Source organism: Bidens hawaiensis, unplaced genomic scaffold (genome assembly GCF_021521415.1).
Source record: "Bidens hawaiensis isolate Kalapana, Puna unplaced genomic scaffold, B.hawaiensis_p1.1 tig00023211_1, whole genome shotgun sequence".
Classification (NCBI taxonomy): Eukaryota; Viridiplantae; Streptophyta; class Magnoliopsida; order Asterales; family Asteraceae; genus Bidens; species Bidens hawaiensis.
Window position 1 is genome coordinate 383,040 of NW_027493638.1, and position 14,340 is coordinate 397,379.

The window sequence follows — 14,340 nt, forward strand, 5'->3', positions numbered from 1 at the left end:
TTGAGATCCGATTCGAGCTTGAGATCTTGCGATATTCGGTACAAATCTTTACTTCTCCTTCAATACCAGTTGTGTTAAAGCTCATTGCAGTATAAAATAATATTTGAACCGGCACAAATCTTCATTTCTTCTTCAATACCAGTTGTATTAAAGCTCATTACAGTATGAAAGGATATCTGAACTAATTGAGTAATAGTAATTCTTAAATGCCTTTAAGAAAATAGTAATTCTTAAAAAACACAACATTAAACATATATTTGGAGGAGCATTATACAGGGCTGTAAATGAACCGAATGAACACGAATAAGACTTTGTTCATGTTTGTTTGTTAAGGAAATAATGTGTCCATGAGCACTTACCGAACGAGATTTTATGTTCGAGTTCGTTCATTAAGGAAATGAATTTGTTCACAAACATACTAAATTAGGAGAGCCTAGAGATTGAGATCGACGTGAACATTGCAAAAACAATATGATTATATGGTTTTCTAATTTGTGTTGGCTTGTTTAAGTAATTGAACAAAATTAAAGGAAGAATTCTAGTGTAAGGAGCATAGATATATGAATATTTGGTTGGAATTTTGAAAGTGAAAAGCCACCCGCCTTGAAAAATGCCCAAATCTTATCTTGATTCAGTTTGAAAGATGGAGGTCGGGATGATATCAGTGGATCGATGGGGTTCAGGGAGTGAGGTCTACTTGTTGACTCATCTTCACGCTGACCACACCGTTGGTTTATCCCCTCGTTGGAACAGAGGCCCTCTCTTCTGCTCTCACCTCACCGCCAGGCTCTTCCACCACAAGTTCCCCGGTTTCGACACCTCCTTGATTCGCACCCTCCGAATCGGCCAGTGGCACCGCTTATCTACTACTAAGGAGCTTCATGTTATGCCCATTGAAGCCAATCATTGCCCCGGTAACTTTTCAATAATTGCTCATCACTAGTTTGTTTGTTTATTCCCTGACTCATTTACATTTTAAGTAAACGAACAGAGACTTCATCTAACTTTAACCCAACAATTTAATAAACTCTGCTATGGACCCAAATAATTTCAATGAATATATTAACGACCAAACTTAAATTAATGACATGTGTTTATGTTTGTTCGTTTAACACAATTCTTTTGTTCATTGATTAAATAATCGAACTTCCCGCTTAGGGGTGGCAAATGTCCCATGGGTTGAATGAGTTGTAATAAAATGTATATAATGGTTCAGAATGGGTCAAACTAAAAAAAGAAAAAGATTAAAACGGGTTGACGTTTCTAGAGTTTTTTTTTCTTTTTTTTATGGAACGAGAAAAACGGAGAAAACTTTTTAGTTTTCTTACTTTTTTTAGTTTTTGATTTATATGTCGAGTTATGATTTTTTAATTATTATTTTTGAATTTTTTAATGAGGGGTTTTTGAAATGGGTCAAATTGGGTTGAGATTTCAGAAACCCTCACTAAAATCATCATCATCATCATCATCATCATCATCATCATCATCATCATCATCGTACTCAGTATATCCCACCAATAGCAAAGCTATGGTAGGGTCTGAGGAGGGTAAGATGCAGACAGCCTTACCTCTACCCTATAAGGATAGAGAGGCTGCTTTCGGAGAGACCCCCGGCTCGATAGTAGTTTTGCATCAAGCCTTGGACATAAGGCACATAGCACTCAATCATCGGGACACCGGCTGATCGGTGCATGTACCCTTGTCTTTCGGCTATCAACGCCACTACATGATGCCTGATTAACCGTCCGTCACTTTTAACGTTATTTTCACGAGATTAGTAAAATAACGTCAAAATTAGTGCAATTTCACTTTTGCCCACCAGAGGGTTCACACATATATACATCATATGTGCGCACCACAAGCAGGGCTAAGAAACCCTCACTAAAATATTCAAAAAAAATAATTAAGAAATGTCAACCCTTTTTGACCCGTTTCAATCCTTTTCTTTTTTTAGTTTGACTCATTCTGACCCATTATATACATTTTATTACAACTCATTCGACCCAATGGGCCACATTTGCCACCCCTATTCCCGCTGAACTGTTCACTGAACGTTTGGTTCGTTTACACTTTACGGTCCTAATTTAAAGCTTCTGTGACAGATTACACAACGTTCTGTTTAGTGATACTGCAATAGGGGTTAAGATGCTGTTTATGGGTATGTTGTGTTGCATTCAATGTGATGGCAAACACCTTTTGCTTTCTTAAGCATGTACAAAAGTTTTTTTACAGATTTCAAGGGATATTTCTACGCTAATGACCGTTCTCGCACCCTGCTTAAGTTTTTTGTAATCACCATTCAGTACTGATATATGTCTCCGCAGAACTTGTTCTGAGGTTTTTTAGTTTATTCTTAAGTAACTTGGCTAGAAATTCAATCCGTTCGCTTGTACGTATTTGTAGTATACAAGTTAACATTGCAGTGTGTATTTCCCATTTCAACAGTTGGTTTTTGGCGAAATCAAAAGTTTATCTTTTCGAGTAAAGATTCATTAGTTAATTTCTGTCATTTCTGTGCCACGTGGCAGGGGCTGTTATGTATCTATTCCGGGGTGCGTTTGGCATCACCCTTTACACAGGGGATTTCCGCTGGGAAGTAGAAAGTGAAATTACACAAATGGGCAAAAACATGCTTCTTAATGCTCTCAGGAATGATAGAATCAACACCCTTTACATTGACAACACTTACTGCAACCCATCCTACTCATTTCCTTCGAGAGAAGTTGCTGCTCAACAGGTTAAATTTATTTAGGTTTTATTATGTAACTTGTAACCATGTAAAATAGGGGAATTCTTATTTTGTTACTTAATAAACCACCTTCAGGTAGTTAATATTATCAATTCCCATCCTGAACATGACGTCATCATTGGCATAGACACGTTGGGAAAAGAGGATTTGTTACTCTACATCTCAAAGATGCTCAAAGTAAAGGTAATTCACTACCAACGGGTTTTTTGTAACTTTAGTAATAATGTTTGTAGGTGATTTCATGGGCATTTTGGTTCTTCTGTTAATAATTTTATTTCAGATTTGGGTATGGCCAGAGCGCTTACAAATCATGCATCTTCTTGGACTACATGACAATTTCACTACCAAAACCACTTTGACAAGAGTCCGAGCCGTTCCTCGTTATAGTTTTTCTGTTGAAACACTGGAAGGATTAAATACTATGCGTCCCACCATTGGGATCATGCCATCTGGACTTCCGTGGATGCTAAAGAAAGTCGGATGCAAGGATAAATCGTGTGGTGTTTCTTCATTGAAGAAAGAGATGGATAACGATTTTGATATGAATATGCGAAACAGATATACAAATAACATAGAAAAACATCATCAGTATATCTACACGGTTCCATATTCTGATCACTCCTGTTTTTCAGAGATAGTGGAGTTTGTTAAGTTTCTATGCCCGGACAACATCAAAGGTATCGTGTCTTCATCATTGTCTTATGTTGATCCGTGCTACCATCTTCGCAACATTTATGGAACATCGAGCTTATGCCAAAAACATGTGATCATGGAAGAAAGTGCACCGGTTGAAGGTGAATGTAAGTCTACTCTTGCTTGTAATAGTTTTACTGAGGTGAAGTTAAAGAGAAAAAAGATCAAACAGTATAGAGTGCATGCTCATAAAACTAGGGCTAGTTTGTTAAGAAGGTTTAACCGTGGTGCGAAGCTAACAAGTGAAGATTGCATTGATGAAGTTAAAGAGAAAAAGGATCCCCCAGTTTGAATGAGAGAAGCATGAAATTCTTTGAATTCTATAAAGATGGTGTCACTTGTATGTTTTTTGAATCAAATAACACGCAGCCAAGCAAGTTCACATGATCATCCGAGCATACAGTCCCTTCATCCTGGTTTTTTGTTCTTGGACCTGCAGAAGCATTGGTTTGACTTTAACTGAGTCAAGTTCACGGTTTTGACTTGCTATTTTGGATAGTGTTGATAATCCAGTAGAAAATACATCATCAAATGAAGAGACTAATACTAAAGAAGAAGCTGGTAAGAAGGTAAGGATAAACCAAAGAGACTAGTTTAAAGTGTGAATTAAATAGATTAGGTTTATCAAGTATGATTTGTTAGTTTATTTAATAGTTATATTAGGATAAGTATTTGCTTATTTTAAATGGTAGATCATTCTAAAAACCTTTTGGATGTATCGAGTTTATGGATTAATAAGAGAGTTGAGACCGGTTATCTCTGAAAACCGAGTGTTTATGTGTTATCGCCTAATTCAAAACAAAAGAATTCTACTGTGATCTATCTTATCGTATGACAATTTTGTAGAATATAAATGTTTTTTAAACTATTCCATTGTTAATACAGTGGGCCACAACACTCATTCAATGTTCAGCGTTGGAGTAAAAAGGGACATGCTTGTCTGACGTAGTGTGGAATATAAACGTAGTGTTTGTTTGTGTGTTATAGCCTAATTCAAAACAAAAGAATTCTAATGGAGTTTTTGCTTCTTTTGTGTTTGCCTCTCGTCATTTCTTTCTCATATGGAGCTGATACCATATCTGCAAATCAGTCTTTATCTGGAAACCAAACAATCAAATCAAAAGGTGGAAACTTTGAGCTGGGCTTCTTCAAAGCAGGTAATTCTTCCAACTATTATATAGGCATATGGTATAAGAAGGTATCTTCCAATCCTCCTACAGTAGCCTGGGTAGCAAACCGAGAAACACCCATCTCTGATAGATTCATATCAGAATTAAAAATTGTAATTGGTAACTTAGTGCTCTTAAATGAGTCCAAGGTACTAATTTGGTCCACAAACGTCACCACCACCCGTTTTAATTCTTTCACTGCCGTTCTTTTTGATGATGGTAACTTAGGTAGCGTTTGGTATGCAGCAATGACAGGGGTAATGGAATGCTTCATTGTGTGGGAATGAAAAAAATGATGTTTGGTTGCTCAATGGAATGGAATCATCCATTACACATGGAATCCCATTCCATCAAAACCATTCCTTCCCACCCCCTTCTTTTTTTTCATTCCATTCCTCCTTCACCCTACTTTCTCAACAACAACACCACTTAACAACAACAATCACTACCACCACTTAACAACCACCACCACTACCATCGCCACCACCACCACCTAAGCGCCACCACCAACACCGCCGCCGCCACCAACTTACCACCAGCGCTACCACCGCCGCCATTGTCACCACCTTACAACCAGCGTTACCACCGCCATCGTCGCCGCCAGAGTGCTTTCTCTAGTGGGTGTGTGAGAAAAACAGATTTGTAATGTGGGGATAACAAGAAAACCTCCTTTATAACTGTTAAAGTGGCTAATATCCCTCTAAATTCATTGTCTGTGGCGGTTGGGAGTGGTGGAGAATGTCGTGCCACGTGTTTAGACAGTTGTCGGTGTAATGCTTACTCTTTTTCAGATAATCAATGCTCGGTTAAGGAGGTGGAGATTTTGAATCTTTCAGAAGACAATGTTAGTGGGAAAACAATCAATGTCAAAATCGCTTCTAAAGATCTTCCACCCCGGTTACACAAACAAAAGTAATCATGGTGCTGCTGTCGGGTCCGTTGTGGCAGGCATGGTTCTTGTTTTGGGTCTAATTTTGTTTATAATCTACAGAAAAAAGAGGATGTCGGTTGGGAAGACAGCAATGGAGGGATCTTTGGTGTCGTTTGTTTACCGAGATTTACAAATAGCCACCACAAATTTCACATAGAAATTAGGAGATGGTGGGTTTGATTCAGTTTCAAGGGGGTACCGTGTGATGCATCGGTTGTGGCGGTGAAAAAACTTGAAAGTATTAGTCAAGAAGATAAACAGTTCAGGACTGAAGTCCGCACAATTGGGACCATCCAACATGTTAATCTTGTTTGTCTTCGTGGGTTTTGTGCACAAGGTAGCAATAAGCTGTTGGTGTATGATTACATGCTAAATGGTTCTCTTGATTCCCATCTTTTCCATGAGAAACAAGATAATGTTCTAGACTGGAAAACAAGGTATGATATTGCACTTGGTATTGCAATAGGGTTGGTTTATCTTCATGAGAAGTGTAGAGACTGTATAATCCAATGTGACATAAAGCCAGAAAACATTCTTTTAGACGCTGATTTCTGCCCAAAATTAGCAGATTTTGGTCTGGCAAAGCTTGTGGGTTGAGAGTTTAGTCGGGTTTTGACTACTTTTAAGAGGGACAAAAGGATATCTAGCACCCGAATGGTTATCGGGGGTGCCCGTAACAACAAAAGCAGATGTTTTTAGCTATGGAATGATGCTTTTTGAATTAGCTTATGGTAAAAGAAATGCCGAGCAATCTGATGACTCAAGGAGTATATTCTTTCCTAGTTTGGTTGCTAATGTATTAACGGCAGGAGGTGATATCCTTAGCCTACTAGACAGTAAGTTAAACAGGGAAGCGAGTGTTGAACAAGCCACTAAAATTGGTAAACTTGCATGTTGGTGTATTCAAGACGAGGAAGATAGTAGGCCTTCAATGAGTTTGGTGGAACAAATTCTTGAAGGAGTTGCGGATGTCAACACGTCACCAGTCCCACGGTCTGTCAAGTTATTTCTTGATAATACGGAGCCTATTGTCTTCTTCACTGAGCCATCATCAAATGGGAGTTCACAAGCACCGAGCAACTCATCGAGTCATGATTCACAGTCTAAGAATGCATCTTCTTCGAGGACCAAGGTATCTGTCTAGAATAAAAGCTGCATTAACCATGTTGGTAAAATATATGTGTTTAACTTGTGTTTGATATTTGAGATCCAATTAGGAATAATTTGGATTATGTTAGAGCATTTGGTGCTAAAGCTTATGCTCAAATATTATAATTGTTGATTTCTCTTGGGGTTTTCGAGTATTAGGTTGTTATATAACATGAGATGATAATCTGTTTAATATATGCTCTGAATACGCTTTCTTTTCTTAATCAGTTAATCTTATGTTGTCATGTGTTTTAATCTTCCTTCAGACATATTATAGGATGTGTTTTATATATAATATTTTGTGAGTTATTTATATGATATTAGAAAAAAAGGAGATTGTGATTGGATTATGCATTTTTTTTTCTGTTTCATGTTTAAATTTTCTTTTTAAGATGGAAACAAAGTTTTTATGGCCGCATTTCTATTTTCTTTAGCAAAAAGGAAAATTTAGAAAAATATGTTTAACATTATCTCTATGCAAAAATTAGTATAAATAAGACCAAATTTTGAAAACTATGCATCATGTGTTTTTGCTGCTAGAGTAAACATTTCAGTATTTCACTCTTATACTCTTCATCACATCGTTGATGTCTCTGAATTGAAAAAAAAAAGAGACACGATTATTATTTTATGCATTTTAGATCGTCAACACTATAGTTTTCTAGATAGTCTCTTATAATTTTGGTGGTTGTTTCTTCAGACTAATGTTTCATAACTGTTTTGGGACGGTAGTTTATATATTTTACATTCACTATAAATACTAAACGATAAACATCAAATTCTAATAAGCATCGGAGATTAAATGTCGTACCAAAAGTTTTCGTGTCTTAAGTCCATATATTATAGTCGTAAGGTTGTATTTTCCTGACTGCTTTGTTCTGCTTTCCCATGAAGAAGACTTCTCTCTTTAATGTGGTTTATGGGTTTGTAAATGCGGTTTATGGGTTTGTATCAAGTTTAAGAGAAGATTGTGTCTTGAAACCTAACAAGATATGCACTTTTAACTTGGTTGTTGTAACTGAAAATAGAGAGTTTCCTTACCTTTTCTAGTTTGAAATAATAGGGCAAGTAAGAGTGTACGAGGTTAGCTACTAACATTCATTAACAAGAAAACTGATTTTACACACTACTTGCATATATCAAATTTTTTATGGTTTCCCAATCATACTTTGTTTAATGTTTCTTACAGTGGCCGGAATTCGAGTTTGTAGTAGAGCTGAGATGTATAAACCTGAGTCGAAAGCTCATGAAATTTAATTGTATGTTTCTTTTTAACAAAATTTCAAGTCTAAAAACATCTATTGTGACAGTTGAAATAAAGGGCAGGTTGCTTGAAAATTAATACATAGACTCAAATATTCAAAGTGGGCCAAGGAATGTGTTTGATGCCAATTTTGCTAGAAGGATGTGACTTGTCTGACGTCATGTTGAAAATAAATTTGTACATGGCTTGACTTCTTTATTAATTATTGTTCCAATAGGATTTCGCAAATGTCAATTCTATATAACACATTGCTGCAGGTAATACAATATTTGTATCAGTCACAAAAAGTAAGAGCTTAAAATAATCAGCAAGGCAAGAGCTAGGTACTATGATGAGGCTTTTGCTCTTTTTGTGCATCATTTGTCCCTCATCTGGAGCTGACACAATATCCGCAGACCGGTCTTTATCTGGGAACCAAACAATCATATCCACGGGTGGAAACTTTGAGCTGGGGTTCTTCAGAGCAGGTGATTCTTCTAACTATTACATAGGCATATCGTATAAAAAGGCATCTTCCAATCCATCTACCATAGTTTGGGTAGCAAATAGAGAAACACCCATCTCTGATAGATTCATATCAGAATTAAAAATTGTAAACGGTAACTTAGTGCTCTTAAATGAGTCCAAGGTACCTATTTGGTCCACAAATGTCACCACCGGTTTGAATCCTGTAACTGCCGTTCTTCTTGACGATGGTAACTTAGTTTTGAGAGACGGAGTTGAACCTGTTTGGCAAAGTTTTGACCACCCGGTTCATACCTGGTTACCCGGGGCTAAACTAGGTTATGATAAAAGAACAAAGAAAAGTCAACTTCTTACTTCATGGAGAAGCAATGAAGATCCCGGTGTAGGACTCTTCTCTTTTGAGCTTATCCCTACTAGTAAAGAATATGTAAGCAAGTGGAATGGGACCCAACAATACTGGACAAGTGGGCCATGGAATGGACAAATGTTTAGCTCAGTACCTGAAATGCGGTTAAATAACATAAACTACATTTATGACTTCAGCTTGTTTTCAAACGAAAACGAGACTTACTTCACTTATTCGGTGTATAATTCTTCCGTTATACCTGGATTTGCAATCGATGTTTCTGGTCAAGTTCAGCAACTAACGACAGAATTGAATTTGTTTTGGGCTCAACCTAGAAGCAAGTGCACGGTATATGTTTTGTGTGGGCCTTTTGGTTCTTGCCGACAGACTGGATTGCCATTCTGTAACTGCTTGACTGGTTTCAAACCCAAGTCAGAAAACGACTGGAATCAGAGTGATTTCTCTAGTGGGTGTATGCGAAAAACAGATTTGGAATGTGAGAATAACAAGAAAACCTCCTTTTTGACGGTTAAAGTCGCTAATATCCCTCCAAATTCTTTATCTGTGGCTGTTGGGAGTGGTGAAGAATGTTGTACCACGTGTTTAAACAGTTGTCAGTGTGATGCTTACTCTTTTTCAGACAATAAGTGCTCAGTTTGGGACGCAGAGCTGTTGAATCTTTCGGAAGGCGATGTTAATGGGAAAACAATCTACATCAAAGTTGCTGCTAAAGATCTTCCACCTAGGCTTCATAAAAAGAATAAGGTTGGTGTTACTATCGGGCTCATTGCAGGCGTGGTTTTTGTGTTGGGTCTAATAATATCTATAATCTATAGAAATAAGAGTAAACTAGTTAGGAAAACAATAGTGGAGGGACCGTTGGCAGCGTTTGTGTACAGAGATTTACAAATAGCCACCAAAAACTTCACAGAGAAACTAGGGGGCGGTGGTTTTGGTTCGGTTTTCAAGGGGGTACTGCGTGATTCGTCTATTGTGGCAGTGAAAAAACTTGAAAGTGTTAGCCAAGGAGAGAAGCAATTCAGAAGCGAAGTCAGCACAATTGGGGCCATCCAACATGTTAATCTAGTACGTCTTCGTGGGTTTTGTGGAGGTGGAAACCATAAATTGTTGGTGTACGATTACATGCCAAATGGTTCTCTAGATTTCCATATTTTCCACGAAAAACAAGATAACGTTTTAGACTGGAAAACTAGGTATCAGATTGCAGTTGGAACCGCAAGAGGGTTGGTTTATCTTCATGAGAAGTGCAGAGATTGTATAATCCACTGTGACATTAAGCCAGAAAACATTCTTTTGGATGCTGATTTCTGCCCAAAAGTTGCTGATTTTGGTCTAGCTAAGCTTGTGGGCCGAGACTTTAGTAGGGTTTTGACAACTATGAGAGGGACCCGGGGGTATCTAGCTCCAGAATGGTTATCCGGGGTGCCTATCACTCCCAAAGCCGATGTTTATAGCTATGGAATGCTGCTTTTTGAACTAGTACATGGTAAAAGAAATTTGGAACAATCTTGTGAAGGTTCGAGTTTTACATTCTTCCCTAGTTTGGCTGCAAATGTTGTTATGGAGGGAGGCGATATCCTTAGCCTGCTAGACGGCAGGTTAAATAGGGAAGCTAATATTGAAGAAGTCACAAAAATTTGCTAGGTTGCATATTGGTGTATTCAAGATGAAGAAGAAAGTAGGCCATCAATGAGTGAGGTGGAACATATTCTTGAAGGGGTTGTGGATGTGAGCATGCCTCCATTCCCGCAATCTTTAAAGTTTTTTGTTTCTGGCACGGAGGATGTTCCATTCTTCAACATGTCTTCCTCAATCTTCAACGAGTCTTCCTAGTCAGGAGTTCACAAGTACATAGCAATTTAAGTGGTGATTCCTAGTCAAAGATGCATCTTCTTGAAAGGATTTGGCTTTACTTTTTTCTTCTTTTTTCTTATTGTTACAACATGGACTGTAAAGTGCAGTAATAGTGATTATAGCATGTTAACGGTTTCTTGAGGTTTCCAATTGTAAGGTGTATTTGTGGTGCATGTAGTCCTATTGCTCAGGTAATTTAACATTTTCATTTTATTATCCATGTGTGTGAATGAAGAGTAAATGGTTCTTGTTAGTATAACTAAGCAAATCTAATTAACTATAAGCATTGAGCACAAACATACAAAGTTACAAAAGCATGTTGAATTCAAGAACTAAGCGCGAGTCCCTTATTCAATAAAAATTTGCATCTTCAAATTCAAATTAACTCCAAGTTCAAGCAGTGACCATGTATAAGTACTAAGGCTTGATACAATCACTAGATTATTGCATTTGGTTTTAATTCTTATATTATTTTGACATCCATAATTTGAAGATTCAACTTCCAAATTCTTTGTGGCATTTCATCAAAAAGCTGTGTTGCAAACAACAAATCTTTGAACTTTGGTTGCCATTGGGCCACAAAGATTCAACTCTTCTCCTTCCTTTTCCTTCTTTAATATGAGCAGCATGGTTTGACTTTAATAGAGTCAAGCGTACGGCTTTGACTTTTCTCTGGGATAGTAAGTCTCCAAGCTGGTTACTGTGAATTTCACAGTTGGTACGGTCAAACGAGAGTTACAAAGTCTGTCATGTGTTCGGCTTTACTGACCCATGGACTGGAATTAATGGAGCTAATGCCTTTTAGTTTCTTCTCATTGATGCTTTCTAAACCCACAACCATATGTTTTCCCATTCCCATATATGTATTTGTTAATTTGTTATTGATATTATTATAGCTTAGATAATATTTATTCAAATTGTTGGAACCTACTATGGGATTCTAAAACGGCCCCTTTTGACTCGTACCCCTTTTTGTCGAATTCTGGATGCCCATTTGCTAAAAGGATCCTTCTTACTTGAACCCGTAACTTTTCAAAGGCCACACATGAGAAGAAAAAGAATATATCAAAATGGATGGTAAAAATCTACTAGTAATGTTTATACCTAACATATAATACAAAGTTGCATTATGCACACATGTATGTTGTATACATGCTAAATGTTTCCAATAAGACTGAAAGCCCGAAATAGGTTATGCTAGAAGCTAGACAACAAGATAATAGTTTACTTTAATTACAATGATGTCTACATTATATCACCAAGCTTTCTGGCTCATCTTCAGAGCTACTTCTATTGATAGAACTTTGACGATGAATTCACGTGTGAAGTGCTTGACATTGGTGATGATAAAATAGAATAAAAGTCGAAATTCTGGCTAGCAAGGACTTTATCTTCCAAGTTGGATGGTAGAAAGCTCATGTTGTCTGAAGCTTGCTCTCTCAGTTGCTGACTGTGATCACCAATTGAGAATGGATGTACCACATTTTCTTGAATAGTTTGATCACTAAAGTTTGTCAAGTGTTTGGAAAAGTAGAGCCCATCATTTTCATGATTGAGGTTTGCTTTATCCAAAAGTTGACTTCTTTGAGGACTTAAATCCATTGAATTGCAATTTTGAGTTTGTTGATTAGGGATTTGGTTCATGGTGTTTATGAGGCTATTATTCAATAACATCTCTTGGTTATCTTGATTAGATAATGGTGAGGCTAAGAGGCTAACAAGCCTTAAAACATCCGGGTTTACAAGTGTTTGGAGGCTAATAAGGTTTGAGAGATTAAATTGAGCCGAGTTGAGTATATTTGAAAGATCTAAGAGGTCGAGACGTGGAGCATGAGTCACGGGATCAATTCCATTCTGGAGTAACTTTTTTCGGATGTGAGTGTTCCAATAGTTCTTGATTTCATTGTCGGTTCTTCCAGGCAAGCGAGTAGCAATAGCCGACCACCTATGTTTAATTAGCCAAATTAGTATCATGAAATGATTCAATCTACTATGCCATATGCAAATGCCAAATGCTAAAGTATATAATTGTTTTTGTAATTATAATGTCAAAACCTGTAAAGGAAATTTAAATGAGATATAATCAAGGATCGTGAAGCAAAAGAATTAAAAAAAAAAAACCACTAAGCATTTCTTTTATATATACTATCTAACTAGCTAGTCAACACTTGCTCCAATCCAATATTAATAGATGATTCGAATTGGTTTAAACAACTTATATAAATATAGTTATAGCAATTCAAATTATAAGAATTTGTAATCTTATTTGAGAGTTAAAACATACTTATTCCCAAGAACACTATGTAGTTGGATAATAGTCTCTTCTTCTTCGATTGAGAACCTTCCTCTCTTAATATCAGGCCTTAGGTAGTTCGTCCATCTTAGCCGACAACTTTTTCCACATCTTTGAAGTCCTATTTCAATAGAACCATTACTAGCTAGGTGAAATTTAAAAACAATCAAAACAATACAATGTTGTTGGGAAGGAAAAGTACGTACCAGCATTTTTGGGAAGGGTTCGCCAGTTGCCAGGTCCATGTATTCTGATGTATTGTGTGAGTTTAAGATCCTCTTCTTGCATCCATGGCCCTTTCTTGAGTCCAGTTTTATCACTAGATGGTGATCTACCCATAATTTTTTAGATGACTGTAGGTAACAAGATGTCTAAAGAATACCAGAGAAATACAAAGATTGAGATGTGATTTTTGCTAGAAAAAGTGTTGAGTTGTAGGCCCAAAAGAGAAGATCACTACTTCCACATATATAATTGAGTTAAACCACGTTTGTGATAGTTAAGTCAACTCGGTTTGGCAACCTTCTTGTTGTCTCTCTTCCTCTTCTTTTCTTGTACATAAGTGAAAAGTTGAAAATAGGCCTCTATTTATATATGTTTTCTTGCTATTTTTTTTAGCCACGTAAAGCTGAAGGCCATTGGATTGTTTTGACACATGTTGGATGATTAAAGGGACTGACTTTTTGTTATGTTTGTCCTTGTGAAAAACGCAAAAATATGGTGGGTAGGGTTGTTAGATCCTCTACCAGTTGCAAGAAAATGTTTCCATGCATTGCTCCTTAATTCTTCTTCCTTCTTCCAATTCATTTTGACATGGTTAAGGATCAAAATGTGTTCTTTTCTAAGTGTAGAGCGACCTTGAAAGTTACATCGGCGGTTTACCTTCGTAGTTCATCGATATACATTGGTCCGTTAGTTATAGAAAGACGTCATAGAGAGAAAATAGCAGGAATATTGACAAAATTAGTAAAATAAACGTTGATTTCTACCTCCACTATAATAGACATGTTCAAAATGGCCAACCAGAAGATGCCACAAATAAGAAGTGGTGTCTAAGAAGGCTAAAAGTTAGCCGGCACAAAAGAACTCGAAAGTACAATATTGTCCATGAAAACAACCAATCAAAATAATACACGTGTAAAGTGTGTGCGTGGGGGGGGGGGGGTGTGGTATGGTTGACGACAAAGTCTTAGCCGGATGGGAAAAGTGAGGCACTGACCCTTAGCCGACGGCAAAAGTGAGGCTAAGCCTTAACCGACAGGTACAAGCGGGGTGGCTAAGCTTTAGCCAACAACAAAAAGGAGGGAATTAGCATTTATGCTGTGTAAACTATTAACTTAGATTACGTAAATATTTATAATTTGCGTAACCTTTTGTTCTGTAATTATTTTACATGTTGCGTAACT

General features: G+C 37.1%; 2 protein-coding genes and 2 pseudogenes across 2 annotated transcripts; 3 read left to right on the plus strand and 1 right to left on the minus strand.

The window, feature by feature from the left end:
- The first annotated feature begins 643 nt into the window (after positions 1 to 643).
- On the plus strand, positions 644 to 3,822 carry LOC143567097 (uncharacterized). Its single transcript, XM_077053602.1, has 4 exons — positions 644 to 914; positions 2,529 to 2,737; positions 2,825 to 2,932; positions 3,030 to 3,822. Exons 1-4 carry the CDS (start codon positions 644 to 646, stop codon positions 3,732 to 3,734), a joined length of 1,293 nt encoding a protein of 430 aa, XP_076909717.1. The 3' UTR covers positions 3,735 to 3,822.
- Positions 3,823 to 4,454: 632 nt separating this feature from the next.
- On the plus strand, positions 4,455 to 6,686 carry LOC143567089 (G-type lectin S-receptor-like serine/threonine-protein kinase At2g19130 pseudogene; annotated as a pseudogene).
- A 1,597-nt stretch (positions 6,687 to 8,283) lies between these two features.
- LOC143567090 (G-type lectin S-receptor-like serine/threonine-protein kinase At2g19130 pseudogene) lies at positions 8,284 to 10,620 on the plus strand (annotated as a pseudogene).
- Positions 10,621 to 11,881: 1,261 nt separating this feature from the next.
- On the minus strand, positions 11,882 to 13,396 carry LOC143567098 (transcription factor MYB41-like). The gene is made up of 3 exons (XM_077053603.1): positions 13,141 to 13,396; positions 12,926 to 13,055; positions 11,882 to 12,586 (listed from the first exon to the last, which is right to left on the minus strand). The coding sequence occupies exons 1-3, from the start codon at positions 13,271 to 13,273 to the stop codon at positions 11,932 to 11,934; spliced, it is 918 nt and encodes a 305-aa protein (XP_076909718.1). The 5' UTR covers positions 13,274 to 13,396; the 3' UTR covers positions 11,882 to 11,931.
- Between the last annotated feature and the right edge of the window lie 944 nt (positions 13,397 to 14,340).